At 34.8% G+C, this 16,937-nt stretch overlaps 3 protein-coding genes and 1 pseudogene across 3 annotated transcripts; 3 read left to right on the top strand and 1 right to left on the bottom strand.

Annotated features, from left to right (window-relative positions):
* Positions 1 to 746: 746 nt before the first annotated feature.
* LOC129903302 (F-box protein At1g47056-like) lies at positions 747 to 2,659 on the top strand. The gene has a single exon (XM_055978823.1). The coding sequence runs from the start codon at positions 942 to 944 to the stop codon at positions 2,532 to 2,534; it is 1,593 nt and encodes a 530-aa protein (XP_055834798.1). The 5' UTR covers positions 747 to 941; the 3' UTR covers positions 2,535 to 2,659.
* Positions 2,660 to 5,696: 3,037 nt separating this feature from the next.
* LOC129904714 (cyclin-J18) lies at positions 5,697 to 6,957 on the top strand. The gene has a single exon (XM_055980293.1). The coding sequence runs from the start codon at positions 6,243 to 6,245 to the stop codon at positions 6,954 to 6,956; it is 714 nt and encodes a 237-aa protein (XP_055836268.1). The 5' UTR covers positions 5,697 to 6,242; the 3' UTR covers position 6,957.
* LOC129902447 (mannose-P-dolichol utilization defect 1 protein homolog 2-like) lies at positions 6,958 to 10,833 on the bottom strand (annotated as a pseudogene).
* A 1,814-nt stretch (positions 10,834 to 12,647) lies between these two features.
* Positions 12,648 to 16,095, top strand: LOC129902345 (protein RER1A-like). Its single transcript, XM_055977564.1, has 3 exons — positions 12,648 to 13,130; positions 15,461 to 15,641; positions 15,756 to 16,095. The coding sequence occupies exons 1-3, from the start codon at positions 12,775 to 12,777 to the stop codon at positions 15,807 to 15,809; spliced, it is 591 nt and encodes a 196-aa protein (XP_055833539.1). The 5' UTR covers positions 12,648 to 12,774; the 3' UTR covers positions 15,810 to 16,095.
* The last annotated feature ends 842 nt before the right edge of the window (positions 16,096 to 16,937 follow it).

The following is a 16,937-nucleotide window of genomic DNA, read 5'->3' as shown; positions in this document are numbered from 1 at the left end:
ATGTTTATTGTGTTCTATTTAACCACTTTTCTTGATGTGTTCCTTCTGCATTTCCCACTATTCTCAAATACCCCAACAGGCACGCCTACTTGAAGGTAGTCCACAAGGCACGCACTTTTTCATCTCTCATGCAAATACTCGCCGTTAGGAGGAACATTCTCTTTCTGAAATTTCTAAGTAATTTAGTTGATTTGTGGTCTAATTTTTATTTATCATTTAGGTTCGATTTTCTATTTTACAATCTCTTTTTTTATTCTCAATTTTTTCTAAAAAATGTAAGTATTTTACTTTTATTTATTCCTTTCGTCCCAAAGTACATATAGCTTTAGTTCTTCATGCTCATTAAAAAAATAATAAATTCAAAATACTATTAAAGAAATAATTTTTTAATATAAGGGTATAATTGACAATTTATTTTTAATCTGAATTTTTAAATCAATGTTTAATTATTTTGCTAAAGAGACAGTTATTTTTTGTATAAAGTATTTTTAAGATATTAATTATTTTTTTTATCAGATATTTATTTTATTTATGTGTCATGATAAAGATATTTGTAGTCTTATATTTTGCAAAATAATTTGAAAAAAATAATTATTAGTGAGAATAAAACATGAAAAAAAAATATTTTCTCCATATATGCTAAAGTAGCGAGTAAAAGCAAAAATATATTTTTGATATAATTTAATAAATAAATAAAATAAATTGAGAGTATATTTTTGGTAAGTATTTTGAGATGGAAAGTAATTTTACATTAACATTTGTTACCCCCCAAACAAACTTCCAGTAAATTAGAATTAAATCTGAACTAATTTTAATTTCAGGTCCGCTATCTCATTCACCTGTAAATTGCGACTTCATCCAAAAAAGACGAACACAAAAAGGCGGTGAAATAGTAATTGGATACTGTGTGACCTGACCTATCTTTATTTTTCCAGTGGTGGATGGGTCAATCAGCTTCCACCGTCGCCGGAGCTCAAAACCGTATTAAATTCAGATCTTCTCCGGTGATTTTATCTATGAAGGAAACTGATGATTCCGACGATATTGTCGATGTATTCGATGTCGGAGAGTTTGATTATTCTTCTAATATTCCTGATGAGTGTTTAGCTTGCATTTTCCATTTTCTTAGCTCAGGTGACAGGAAAAGCTCTTCTCTCGTCTGCCGCCGTTGGCTCCGTGTCGAAGGGCAGAGCCGTCATCGTCTCTCGCTCAATGCACAATCGGACCTTGTGGCTGTAGTTCCTTTGATTTTTTCTAGGTTTGATTCGGTAACGAAACTCGCTTTGAAATGTGACCGTAGATCTGCGAGTATTGGGGATGAGGCGTTGGTGCTTATCTCTTTAAGGTGCCGGAACCTAACTCGTTTGAAGCTCCGGTCATGCCGGGAGCTTACTGATGCTGGAATGGAAGCTTTTGCGAAGAACTGCAGGGGTTTGAAGAAGCTATCTTGTGGATCCTGTGCTTTTGGAGCTAAGGGGATGAACGCCGTGTTGGATAACTGCTCGTCTCTGGAAGAGTTGTCCGTGAAAAGGCTGCGTGGTATTACAGATGGTGCTGCAGCTGAGCCAATTGGTCCTGGTGTTGCAGGGGGTTCTCTGAGAGTTATTTGCCTTAAGGAACTCTACAATGGGCAGTGTTTTGGACCTTTGATTATTGGATCGAAGTATTTGCGGACTCTGAAGCTTTTTCGCTGTTCTGGAGATTGGGATAAGATTCTGGAAGTGATTGCTGAACAAGTCAGTGAACTTTTTGAAATTCATCTGGAGAGGCTTCAGGTCAGTGACACTGGTCTTGCTGCTATTTCTAAATGTTCCATTCTTGAAATTCTGCACCTTGTGAAAACGCCTGAATGCACTAATAATGGTCTAAAGACTGTTGCTGAAAACTGTAAGCTTCTAAGGAAGCTTCACATTGATGGGTGGAAGACTAACAGGATAAGTGATGAGGGGTTAATTGCTGTGGCAAAACATTGCCCAAATTTACAAGAATTGGTTTTAATAGGTGTGAATCCAACATGTGCCAGTTTGGAGAAGTTGGCTACGAATTGCTTGAATTTAGAGAGATTAGCTCTGTGTGGAAGTGAAACTGTTGGGGATCCAGAACTGTCGTGCATAGCTGCGAAATGTATTGCATTAAGAAAACTCTGTATAAAGAGTTGCCCAGTATCCGATCAGGGTATGGAAGCGCTTGCTGGTGGATGTCCAAATTTGGTAAAAGTAAAGGTTAAGAAATGTAGATTGGTGACTTCTGAAAGTGCAGATTGGTTGCGGACAACTAGGGGTTCTGTTGCTGTGAACTTGGATACACCTGAACCTGAAAATCCAGATGCAAGTGCAAGTGATGGTGGTGTGCCTGAAGTTGGGAATGAAAATAGGCAGTTGGCTGGCCAAGTAAGAGGTGTAAGTATTGCATCAAACACTACTGGGAGGTCAAATTCCTTTAAGGCCAGGCTAGGACTTACAACAGGAAGGAATCTGGTGGCTTGCACATTCAGAAGGTGGGCGAGCTTTGGTGGGAATTCCAGAAATAATTAGGAAAAAAGAGCTGACTGAGATCAATCTTATGCTCAAATGTTATGTTGTTGAAGTTATTCGACTTTTATTACATTTATATATTCTTGAGTTTGCATGCTGGTTAATGCAACAACAGATTCAGCCTTCATGGTTGGACCTTGTTTGTGAGTTCCCCCCCCTTTTTTTTTTTTGCTTATGTACAATTCTCAGTGATGCTATTTTTGGGCTGTTATGCTCCTTCAACGTGGAGTTCTTATCGCTTCTCCTGGGAGAGGACTCAAAATGCTATCTTCTGAAAAAGAAAGGAAGGAAAGCGTTATAATCCACGAAGTTGGTTATTTTGGAATATTTTTTTACCGGTTTATGTTTTGCTAAGTTCTTCAGTATATATTTACTCCGTACAAAAGATTCGATATCATGAACACATTCTCCTTGGCTCATTAAAGGCATTTGAATGGAGAGCTGAAAAGAACAGAGAAACTAGAAGTGCATAAACCATACTATTGCTCTCTTATACACTACGATATACACATTAAGCTAACAGAAAGTCAAGATTTTGATTCATACTGTTACTTTTCTCAAACAGAAAAAAGTCTAGATTTTGATTCACTCCCATGTTATTAATTACGGGATAACATCATGGAAAGTGAAATTGTTTTCGAGTTCAAAGAAGTCGTTTCCGACTACTCCACTTTTCTTCCTTGAGATCGATTAGGGGCTCATGCCCTCCATTCTCTCAAGTACTACCTCTCTGCTTTCTCTGCTTGCTTTCGGATCAACTTCACTAAACTCCTCTTATGTAAATTTATGTTACTTTTCTCAAAATAAAAAAACATCTCATATAAAAGTTCATTAGTCTTACAACTTGTTTGTTCCACGACATTTACCTATTATACTTTGTACATTTTTATATTATATTGTGCTTCATTTATTCACGAATCATATCAGGTGTGTTTGGGACGTGCCCTTGTCAGGAATCATTCTTGTATTTGTGGTGAATGAGGGGAAGTTAGCAATAGTGTGAGTCACCTGGTAAATGAAGGACATTGGTAAAAAGTTGGGCTTGAATAATCAAAGCTGCACTCGTAACCGAAATAGAAAGTGTTTTAAGGCCTTGATATGCTACAATAAATTTTTAAATTCCATATAAGCCTGATTGTCTGAATCTTTCTATATCATTCTCTCAATGTGCTTACGTAACTTGGTTATAAAAAAAAAAGTGCTTATGTGACTTGTGATGACATTTCGGAAACATATTGAGAACTAGAGCATGGGTTTGTTTATGCTGAGATCTAGAGTATATATTGACTCTCTATTAGATCAAAGATATTGTTTTAAGTCAATGTATCAACCTCTAGATGTTGGGTAAATAAATAGTTACATCAGGCTTTCTGGTTCATTTTGGGTGTTGAGATGCAGATGTTTGCTCCTAGAAGCTCTGTACTTCTCATAGGACACAACTACAGAGTTGTAAGTTAAAACTCTGGGTTTGGGGCCACGAATTAGTGTTTGCGTGATACCATGTTGACTCATTGTTTCTGTTCTAATTAAGAAACTTTTGGTGACTTCTTGTAATCAGATAGTTATGTCATGTGCGGGCATAGCTTTGTCTTTCTAGGGTGGAGTCTTGAATAAGAATGGAGATCAAGGATGGTGATTGTAGTTATTTTTCATTCAAGTTCCACTTGTGTTGTCCTTGAAGGCCAAAATTCAGTCACACTCTCCTTGGGGTCTATTGCCTGCAATCATTTATCTAAATCAAATGAACACATCAGCTAACTTTATCAGAAAAAGATGATTGAAGCTAATTTTTTAAATGGTAAACAACTTCATTTTTGTTCTTCTGCATGACTCTGAACTGCATCCCTGATTTATTGGCTTCATGACCAGCTCTTGTCCTTTTAGTTGATTTTGTGGTAAGCCCTTCAGTTAACCTTTTGTGTCACTTCTACTGAATGTTTTCTTTGAAAATCATATGAAGGCAAGTGAAAACCCTCTGGAAAACCAACTAAAGGACAGACCTTTGGCTAATAGTTTAGTTGTTCCCAGAGGAATTAAGATGAGTTCATATTGTGTTGGAGAATGTCGTTGTTAGACAGTAGGTATAACTATCAATTCAAAGTTGCTGATTTAATTAAGTGACGCCTGATAAGTATATCTGCTATTGTTACTTGTGACTGTATCTTGTTGTTTTCTTCATGCTTTGGTTGATAGCAGGTATTTAATTGTCGTCTTTCACTAGTGCGGTGTTTTTTTTGGTTCTTTACCATAGATAGCAGTAATATTCTACTTCTATGAGAATGAATCATTAGAGTCTATTATCATCTTTTGTTGGTCTAGTGAGCATATTCTAGTTCATCATTCAATACCGAATCCAGTTGACTGAACAGCCATGTCCTTAAGTTGATTTATGACTAACTGCATGAACTGGTTATTGCATACAGTCAGGGTTGTGGCAACTACTGTAGAATTATCCTTTCAGTTATTGAAAGATAACAAATATATGTTTCTCTTTTCTGAATGATGAGGTTGTGTAGATTTTGTTCACCACTAAACACAAATAAAGGGGAACTGGTTGTACCTGTGAGTTGCCATGCTTGATATTTTTTGACTTGTAGAACTCACTCTTATCAGACACTGGGTTTAATTTATTGATTTGGCAGTTAAAACACTGACTTTGCTTATATTGTTATGTCTTTTGGAAGGATTCTTTTGCTTTCTTTCTATCTTGCTTGATGTCAAAATAATATTGTTGTTTTGAGAATTTTCCTGTCTAGTGCCTCTGGTCAAATAACTTCAGTTTTGTATTGGTAATTCTTGTTTTTCAGCTATGCATCTCGATGCCAATCAATATCTGAAATCTAGATGATTGTGATATGAAAAGTGTGTTTTTATAGATTTCAAACTCGAATCGATAGTTGTGCTTTAAGAATATTTTGCTACAGCATATCTCCATCTGGTAAATGGTGGTATGGTGATTGGTTTGTAAGCTTTCACTTGCTTAATTCAGATTTTATTTATGTTCAAAGATGTTCAAAAGCAAGGCCTTCAGGTTGTTTTTGGCTTCATATGATAGTAACTGGTCAGTTGGATGTTTCAGTTTCATATGTTTACTTTGTTCGTCAAACTCTTCCTTCACCATTGAATATTGTCAAATTAATTATCTTCAAGTAGTATTGAATATGTCGACAATATTTTTGCCTTGAACTGCATCCATCGAGGCTGAACTTGTTCTGCTGATTTTTAAGAATGTTCTAGCCTTGAAAGGCTAGCCCATATGACATAGTGGTCGCTAAAATGGTGAAAATCACGGGAAACAAAGCTTCACATCTTGACAGAGATAAAAAATACTAGATAATTTCTTTACATTTTGTCTAAGCTTTAGAGGATAGAGTCGTTTTGATACGTATACTGATTGAAAGTACCCGTGTTGATTGAAAGCAAGAGCATATACTTGGTGAAATGGTTTTGATTGAAAGTAAGAGCAGGTATTCAATGAAATAGTTGAGAGGCACACAAGTTGGCATGACATAAATACCATTGCTATATTTTAAAAAAAGGTTAATACAGAAACTTCTCCCTAAACTAATAACGTTTTGCGACCTCATTACCCTTAAATACATCCAATGATTAGTTTAGCACTTCCCTTGTGATTTCAAACCGATCGACTGTTCGTCTGCTATTTTCTTCAGCATTTGGTTCTTTTAGGCATTTCGGACAACAGGTTTTATGCACAGAGAGGGATCGAGAATGAAGGAGGCTTGCTCTTGTTTGCGAGCTCGAATTGTAGAATTCCTCATTCAATCAGCTCAGGACCTTCAAGTTTCTCCGATCGTCAAATACTCAGCGCTATCACTTTTCGCAGATCGATTCTACCCATCTCTTACCGGAGAAGAAATTAAGGATGCTAAGAGCTGGCTCTTACAGCCTCTAAGAGAAAGCAATTTGCAGCTATTTGCGCTTGTTGCAATATGGATCTCAAGCAAAATACATGATTCTCCTTCTTTTAGTGTCAAATCCTTCAAGTCTCTGGCTGACAACACCATTAAAGAGCAGCATTTTACAACAAAGGATTTTCTGGAAGCTGAGCTAGTGTTAATGCAGGTACTGAAATTTGAGATCGGCACGTTAAGCATTGCCTTCAGATTCTTTGAAGATCTGCTTACGAAGTTCAGTGAAGTTGCCAGAGTTGGAAAGCAATTAAGCTTTGAAGCTTGCATGGATATTATGGACCTGATATATGAAAAGGGAGAGATTTCATCTTTTAATTGTTCTTCCCATCATCTAGCCGCTTCGATAGTTGTTGCTGCATATACAATCACAGTTCCATTGCAAAAGAGTGAATTCCCCTTTCTTCTATGGGTTAAGTTTGTCACTTCGTGCAAAGAGGAGGATATTGTAGACACTGTCAAAAATATTCTAATACATGTGTTTGAAGCTTGAATTTCACTCTAACTGTTATTGTATTTCATGTAACAAATTGATAGATTTGTGAACCTATAACGAATTGATAAATCCAAATTTAGATCATAGTGGAAAATGAGAATGTATCAGCTTATAGTTTGGAAATAAATTAAGGCACAATGCTTCCGTGTCTAGAAAGCACATTGCAAACTTCTACGAAGTTTTAGATCAAAGACAGCCAGAGCATATCACTATTGGAGCTTTTTCTTGGGGGCTGGTAAAAACTCTTAACTGCAACATAAAAAGGAAAAGCTGGTGAGAACTTCATTTTGGAAATTGCAATTAGAAGTTCGACGGTCAACTAACCCATGGAACCACCAAAGTTCATTAAAAAGGCCAAAAATCTTAGCTCCCCAGTACTTCTGTTCTGCTCAAACAACAACATTGAAGAATTATTAAATTGAAAGAATGAACATAGCAAGAATGTTGTATTAATAAATAAATCCATGAAGAGATTTCTGAATAAAAACAAGGTAACTGCATCTACAGTGATTACTGGTTGCACATCATTTGATGAATGAATGAACGAATTAATCACGTATGGAACTTGACGTGATCACATCCATATACTTGCGTGCATGGTCTCTGATTTTACCATAGACAATATCACTTAACCATGGTCTGCTTTACAAGTATTAACATAAGAGCTCCTTTCCTCTCATTTGAATTCCATTACAATTTGGCATGATTTACATTGCCAAGAATAGTAACTTTCAACCAATATACCGCATAGCAAGGCAACTGCACGTTACAGTATATACACATTAAACACAGCTTATACCAGTATGGATCAAGTTTCAAATTAATTAACATCCCAACAAAGTTGACACATCATATACATAATGAAGATTGAAGAGTCATCAAACACTACCAGAAATACATAATGAAGAGTCATCAAACACTACCAGAAGCGAACAGTTTATAGGTAAAAAGGCTTCACAATTTTAGAACCCAGACATGCTCCATATGTCAAGTCTGTAAACGTACCATCTGGTTTCTCAGCTCTCAAAGTCATAGAAGTACTAAAATGAGAATCATCATGACATGAATGAGTACCTTAAAATTCTTCAAGATCTGTGGAATCCTTTCAAAAAGAAAAATCGCATGCTGAGAGGCCTGAAAAGTTTTATTCCACGTGACCACGTCAAACATGAACCGTGGTATACTGTTTCAGTGGAATCCATTCATCAGCGAAGAATGTATATCTTTTGAGGGAAGGAAAGCAAACATATTTTACAGATGAATGAATTATAAGCCGCCACTTACATATAGGGCCTCAAAAAGGATGGGATCAATTTGACCTGCCAAAACAGTTGGGGCTATGGCACAATATCTGTTGATTTAATAGGAGTAACAACAACATATTCTAGTTTCAAAGGGAGGAGCACTTAAAATTAACAAAAAAGAGTACTTTACATGGCTAATTTCAACGTTTACATGCATATGCTAGACCGCCTTTTTCGAATACAAAGGTGGAGGAGGTCGGATACAATAATCCTCTAATCTATGTCTTTGTTTCCAAAGGCTGCGAAAAATAATAGATGATCGCAACCAAAATGATAGCTGCAAGTAGTAAAAAGGCACAGGATATTAGAAATGCTGCAGTCTTGCAAACGTAAAACAAATAAACGAAAAGTGTCTCCTCTCAACACCATGAGCTTTTAGATGAGGTGGATCACAAAATTCAACATGGTTTTAGTCTACTATCCATCAACAGAATATTTCCACATTCTTGACTCAAGAAATAGAGTCAAACCTGCACATGAAGGGTGTGTTGCAAAATTAAAGTATATTTCACTAACAGTTTGAACTTTTAGATGAATCACGTTATAAAATTCAAGAAGAGATATGAAACTAAGAAATTGAGATATTGAAGTGCAACGGACTGAAGGTGATTTACTCTATCCACAGAGTAAATAATCAAAATACCTTATCATAGCATTTTCCATGAACTCAAAAAAAGCTAAATTGGATGAATAGGTAGAATCTAGATTTATTTTTTTATCAGTAAGGTACAATCTAGATATCTGTTCAGTGGCTTAAGAAAACCATGCTACTATGAGCATCTTTTAACCCCAAACTCGGAAAACAGAAGTCCAACATAATGATGTTAAGGGGCATCAGTCTTTGGCTTGTGCAGAACTGCTTAAAGGAACTGAATTGGCTGCTAGAAGAATAAGAACCACAGAAAAGAGATGCATGGTTAGCTAGCCTAAAAAACAACACCAATTCTGCACTCAAACCAGTAGAACTTCAATGCAAATTTGAGAAGTTACATCTCTCCACGCCTTCTCGTCTCAACATATAAGAATAAATTATTAATGAATTGCGAATGCAAGATGCACAAGTTGAATGTACATACCTTGAATCAAAAGAAAAGCATACTCTCCAAAAGCTGAAAACGGAAGTCCTTTGTGAAGACAATATGCTAAAGCAATGGTATAACCAATTACTTCAAGCTCAAAGCTCACAACACTATGCCCTCTTAACACTTTTGTGTTGCAAAATCTTTAATATCTGCAAGAGGAAGAGAAGGGATATGTGATACATTTAATTCAATCTGTGAATCGCTATAGCCAGTAAACATGCAAATTAAGACAGTAGTGACAACCTAAACAACTTAGCTTACCTACCCATAACCCTAACACCTTGTTTGGATGATTGTTACCCGTTGTATTGTATTGTATTGTTAATTTAAATACAATGTTTGTTTTGATTGTTACTTAAATTCTATTGTATCGTATCGTTTAAATTCATCGTCAGGTAGCGACGAAAAGATCCATTTTATGAAACGACCGATTTGGTGTGTTCGTGTCGTTACCTTAATATTTTCTTCTCATTTTGTCTTTATTTATTATTTAATAATTATATTTTATCTGTTACCCTACCTTTTCATAGTAACTCTATCCCATATCTTACTTTTCTTGTAAGTTTTATCATTCGAATCATGAATGTGTGTCATATTATGTAACGACGGAAATGATACAATCTATCAAAATACTATATTCATTAAAACAATACAGTACGATACAATACAATACAATACGATACATTATGAAACAATACGTAATAACCATCCAAACAAGGTTTAAAAAGATATCATGAAAAATGAAACTTTATAATATTTCCTAATACTGAACTAAAATGGGGATCCAAAAAATTTCTGTCTTTTACCGAAAATGAATGAGGAGAGTATTTGGACGACCCACATAAAGAGTAACAACAACAACATACTCGGTGTAATTCCACAAGTGGAGTTTGTGGAGAGTATTTGTGTTCGCAGAGCTTACCCTTAACTTGGAAGATAGAGAAAAGCATAGAAAAACAATGTAGGAAAAGAAATACAAAAGTGAAGAAGCCACAACAAAATACTAAAGATAACAACTCACATACAGAGTCTTTGACCTAAGTATATACAAATATTACTTCTACTATCCTCATTTACATGACACTCCATTTTTGGACTTTTCAAGTGTTTTGCATCATTCCATTTCTATACAACATTCAAACCATTAAATAATTCAAATTAATTGATTCTTGATGTTTTGTTCATCTGATTACTTTTCAATCATCATTTTAATATGTTCTTTCACTGTATATAAGTCAAAATTTACATCATAAACTCCGCGCCCAGCCGCCACATGAATACATTGAATAAAAATGGGCCACTGAATACAATGTTATCAGCTGTTAAGCCAGAATAGATTCAACATATAGACAACTTAAAGGGGGACGGAAATTAGAGATCATAAAATTGTAGTCTATAGAGTAGAAAACGGAAAAACTAAAAAGGCTAGATTTTAAAGGAAAATACCTGAGGAAGTTTAACAGTGGTGGAGGCAGAAACAATTCTTTTGGTTTGTATAAGGTTTTAAAGTGGAACTGAGGAATTGGGAGCGCTTTGAGGGGGCACATTTGGTATAAAAAAATATCGAATTACAGAATACCAATATCGAAATATATAGTAACATATAAAATTCATATATATATATATATATATATATATATATATATATTTCATAGTAGCAAATATATAAAATACTAATTAATTATTTAGATGATGAAATTTTGAATACTTTATCTTGATTTAAATGTTCTCTTTAATAAAGAGAATTGTTTATACTTTATTTTTGAATATTTTTACATGTGTAAGATATTAGTACGATATAATTGAGACATATCTTAAGAAGCCAAAGTCACAATTCTTTATTATTCGAATGTTTCTAAGTTAAAGTTAATCAAGTTATGATCACTGATTTACCATACGATAAATTATCAAAATCAAACTTTAAAATGCCAAAACATACTAACTTAATTTGATATGATAATAATATAATATTTTTAAAAAATCATAAATCAAAATTAATACTATATCATGTCCACTAGGGCTGTACAGGACAAATCGATAAAACGCACCAAATCGACAAACCAAACCAAACCGGAAAAAAAACCCGACTAGTGGTTTGGTTTGACTTGGTTTGGTGTTTGGAAAAAAACCCGACCATTATAGAGTTGGTTTGGTTTTAACTAAAAAAAGTCAAACCGAACCCAAACCGACCCGATTATAGATATACTACTCTTAAATTATGTTATACATAAAAATATTTATTAAAATGTGATTTATAAATATTTTTTTAAAATTTTTCATAATTATTTTTTCTTTCTTACATTTAGTTTTGGACTTGAGAAACCCATCTAAATAATATATAAAAAAAACCCATCTTATAAAGTTATATTATAAAGTTAAAACTTCAAACAGTGTTCTGCCTCCATCTTATATGTTGATATTTTGTACTAGAATTCTTTTTAAGAAGCACCGCTCTTTGTTTTTTATTAGATACTATGAAAATCCGAGAAACCCGAAAAAACCCGAATAACCCAAAAAAATTCGAGAAAAATTAATATCGAAAAACCCGACTTTATTGGTTTGATTTGGTTTATAGATTTAATAACCCAACACAAATAATTTGATTTGATTTATAAAAAATCCGAACCAATCCGGTCCATGTACACCCCTAATGTCCACCCCTAAATATATGGAGTAGAAACAAAAGTTAAAATGTCAGTCCTTAAAATTATGGGCCTTAGAGCATCTAAGAAACACGGGTCTCTATTTTAAGTCCAGGTTAAGCCCAATAAAGCATTTCACTATCTGAAAAGCTATTTAATTGCCTAATTTTGTTCTTTAAATAAATTGATCTTAATTTTTATTCTTAAATATCTAGCGGAGTATAAACTTTTAAAGGCATGAAATCTTGCGGAGTATTATAATATTAAAATATAAATTTATACTTTGAATTATTTTTTTTATTTATATGGAGAGATAATTATTTTTTTTACTGGACACTTATAATATATTTATGATACAACTTTAATACATATTAGGAAGAATAATTTATAAAACTCATATAATATAAATTTTATTCGTGAATAATATATTTATCACACACTTTAATACATTTATAATATATTGTGTCAATTTCTTACCAAACAAATATAATATATTTTAAAACACTTATAATATATTTATATTGCATACATAATTCACTTTTAATACATAAAATATATATCATAATATTGCTATGTGTTGCTATAGATGATAATAAATAAAAAATATCGCTAAAATCAGTAATTATTTATTAAAAAGTGTTCTCTAATTTTTTCAAAAACAAATGACCTGTTTAAATCCAATCCGGACTTATTTAACTTCCCATCATTGGTCTCGCAGTCTTTTCCATACCATAAATTCCTAATTCCTTTCAAAAAAGAGTTAAAAAGTTTAAAAAATAAAATAAAAATGGACGTTGGTGGCGGAACAGTCGCCGGCGACGGTGTTTCTTCCACTTCCTCCGCCTTGTCTCAGTGGACCTTCACCTTATCACAGCGATATCAACACCTTCTGGATAAATCGACACCTCAAGTCCTTTATCGGTGGATCTTCTTCGCTGCGATCGCTTTCATCTTTGTTGTACGCGTGTTCATGGTTCAAGGTTTCTACATCATCACATATGCCCTAGGAATCTACATAATCCAGCTCCTTATTGCTTTCCTTTCACCTCAAGTCGATCCGGAAGTTGACGGTCCTACCCTTCCCACTCGCGGATCCGATGAGTTTCGCCCTTTCGTTCGTCGCCTTCCTGAATTTAAATTCTGGTGCTTAACTCGTTTATATGCCAATTTATATATCTTCTTTTGCTTATTATGAATTCTCAGATTTGTTTGATATGCATCCGCTTTGCGATCTCATTCTGTAGTGTGATTTTCATCTAGTTTATGATTTATGAATTTGATGTGAATAGATATCAAATCTGATGGTACTTTTTGGTAGGAAATTGAATCTGATGGCTCTTATTATCATCGGCTAAGATTTGTTGTAGTCAAGATGTGGATTGCCTTAAAAAGTCAGATTTATATTTTTGGGATTCTGTATATTATGTTGTAAAGGAAGATTTTGCATTCTCAAATAAGAATTCGTACATTTCACTGCATAGTTGTTTTGGGAATCTGCTGAGAAGTGGTGTTAGTTTGGTCAGTTTAGTCATGTTGTATATTCATGATTATGGAAGTTGATGCTCCACGGAAAAAAAAATTGATCTGTTTGCGAGTTGCTACCTGTTCCTGCCTTTACATGATGATCTAGGATCTGATAAAGAATAGAAGATTAGGAGTGGAAAGAAGGAAAACTACTTTTCTTAAGCTATTTTGTAGTTTGACCTTAGCCAAGCGTAAGACACAGTGCTTGGAGGAATTAGCTTTAGACCAAACATCGCTAAATGGGGCATCAAGTTAATTTTTTAATTTTCTTTTGTTTTGACCTGGTATTTCTGCATATTTTTTTTGAGTGGTGCCTTTGAACTTCCACTCTATTAATATGCAACATTGGTTGAACCATTCAGCATTTGAACCTACTAACTCCATCAATCTAGATCCGTGTCTCATAACTAAAGGGGACGCTGTAACAGGGTTTCTCCACCATGCAGCATGTTATGTGTGAGATAGAGATAGATAGCCTGGGATGTCTGATTTCTTAAATTTGTAGTCGGTACAAGTTATCGGAAGAGTCTCACATCTCAAAAGCATGAAAATGTGTTGCATCCCTTATAAAATACAAGTCTGAAAATTTGATGCATCCTTATTCTGCCTTAGAACTCTTTGCTTAGCCCCAATTATGGATATAATATTCATGTCATGACATGATAATAGTATCACAATTTTCTGTTTTGTACTGCCTAAATAACTTTGATAGATAAAAAGATTCTACTTACAAAAAAAAATGAAAAAGATAGAAAACTCATGTATTATTACTGATAAAAAAATTCATGTGTCGATTGCACTGAGCATGAAGCTTAAGGCCTTAAGCAATTACATAGGGCTTGGTTAGTTCTGTTTACTGAATTGGCTGTATAAATAATGTCATTTGTTTTATTCATCAACTGTACTTGTTTGCCCACCATATCTTTATCATCAAGATGTTATTTTTAAATTTAACGACGGAATGAGCTTTCTTTTCTTGCAATATGTCTTTTACTGGACTTGAATTTAACTCATGTCACTGGGATAAATGCTTATTAGCATCAGGTGATTTAATGGGGAAGTTTTGTGAGTATATGGAGTAACTTAGGTGATTTTATTTGGAAGCTCCCTGGTTATATGGGACAACTTATCTTAATCAGTTAATAATTATAGATAGTATTAAAGAAGTGTTGTCCTGATCATGGGATTATGCTGGTCCATTACTGCTATTAGGTTTTCTAGGTGTTTATGGTACAATTTTGGCGACGTTTCTCAGTGAGGCAGTACCGTAGTCCTTGGCTTTTGTTTTATGATTTGTGGCCATCCCCAAGTGGAACACTTATAGTAGCTCCTGAGTCAATCACTTTCATTCCTCTCGTTAGGCCGTCTGTAGCACTCATATCTACATCCCTAACTCGGTTATTTCCTAATAATTGATGTACCTCACTGGTCATATTAATTGGTTGACCAAGACTAGCGATATGCTTTAGCCAGTGTAAGGGGAAAGCAGACTCCTTCTACCCTTACAACTTTACACACTCTTAGTCATATCTGAATTTCGTTATTTCTAAATATTTTTAGGTGCTTTATTTTTTAAAAAATGATGGTGGTGTCCAGGCTAGCTTGAGCGTACCTCGATTATTCTACTATGTACCTGCTGCAGTGTTATTTTCCACTTGCACATGTACTAGGTTACCTTGCCCACCACGGCTAAGGCGGATGGTATTTGAACCCTAATCTCCAAGGTTTGCACCTACTTCATTGACCACTAGCCCACACCCTTACCCTTGGGTGTGTTGCATCCCAATGGGATTCCCATTGAAGTGGATCACTTAATCATATAGCAGAACTTCTTCATTGTGCACTTCATATATGTGCCTATGCTTATGTAGTCGTAGTCATCATCCAAATTTTGTTTCAATATCAGCTTCTTGAATTAGTAGTTTGCATAATTTACTTTTCCTTGACAGGTACTCCCTATCAAAAGCAGTCTGCATTGCTTTTGTGTTGACATTCTTCAGTGCCTTTGATGTGCCTGTATTTTGGCCAATTTTGTTATTCTATTGGCTGGTACTGTTCGTTTCAACAATGAAGAGGCAAATAATGCACATGGTCAAATATAAATATGTTCCCTTCACATTTGGCAAGCAGGTATAAAATTTAGCTCCAATTACGTTGGTGTCTTTTCACATCATCCAGCCTGCATTATCTCTGTACTTTACCCATAATATTTTGAAAATGATTGGAAATGCTTCTTTTCTACAGCGTTATGGGAAGAAAGTGCCATCGACTGATGAGAGAAGTGTTTCCAAACCTTGAGGTTCAAAGCAGATTGAGCGATTTATGGTGGGGAATGAATTTGTTTTAGATACAAATTCGCCTAGATGGCTGTATTTTTCACCGGATAGGTTTCTGAGCTTGGGTTATGTCATTGAATATATGATTATCAATGAATTCTTAGATTATAAAACTTAGTTCTCCAAGAAGCTGCCACGCATCTTGATTCTTTCGTTTATCTGTATGCTAGCCTCTGGATGTCAATATTCATTTTCTGAGCTCATTCTTGAAATGCTCTTATTCAATTCAAGCTTATTAGATTCTTACAGGTTGCATATCCCTTTGTAGTTCTTGTGACAATTGTGGAGTACTGCTGCATATTAATATTTGCCAATTGTCATGCACCATTGGGCAGTGAAAACTGATCTTTCGAAGGGTGGAAGGCCCTATATCCCATTTCTCATTTTGATTCACCGTTAGTAGAGATATTTCTTGATAACTATTGAACTGCTGGTAACCGTAGGATTTCAGCTGGCCGAAATCTGTGTGTTAGTGTAACGAAAGTGAAATCTATCATTAGGATGCAGCACTTTTATACAATGGAAAGGGATTGTCTAAGCGTAATTGTTTGAGTTTTACTGTTGGAGATTAGAATTAATCTTAAAGGCATGAATAGAGGTTGTCATTGGAATCTTCTATCCTGAATGATAAAGGAAAGGAAGGACAATTATTGTGGGAGGGGCTTGGAGAGTCACAAATTCATGCCCTTATAGGAAGTTGAATAGCCTCTTTTACAAAGCAATTTGTAGTTTTCAAGTCTTCAGACCTGCCTTCCCAGTTCCATGTAATTCACTGTTCTCACCTTTGGGGCATAGAGACGCGCTGTTCTCAAGACAATGGTTATTTTTCTCGAAAAGTAGCTGCTTGTGAATTTCCCCCCATTTATAATATACTTAGGTCTTCATTTTTTAGGAGGGCATCAACTCCGTCTGACCAAATCGAGCAAATTAATTACAGATAAATATACTAGTAGAATGGTTTCAAGATAAGTCAAATAAATGATTCTAAACTTGAGCAGACTGGATAATATTTGATCTTGATATGCATTCATCCAACCCAGTATGATAATGAGTGTAAAATTAACTCTACATTTGGTACTTACTCAGACAG

This window comes from Solanum dulcamara, chromosome 9, assembly GCF_947179165.1.
Source record: "Solanum dulcamara chromosome 9, daSolDulc1.2, whole genome shotgun sequence".
Lineage (NCBI taxonomy): Eukaryota > Viridiplantae > Streptophyta > Magnoliopsida > Solanales > Solanaceae > Solanum > Solanum dulcamara.
The sequence above is the reverse complement of the archived record's forward strand: the minus strand, read 5'-3'. Positions and strand labels throughout refer to the sequence as shown.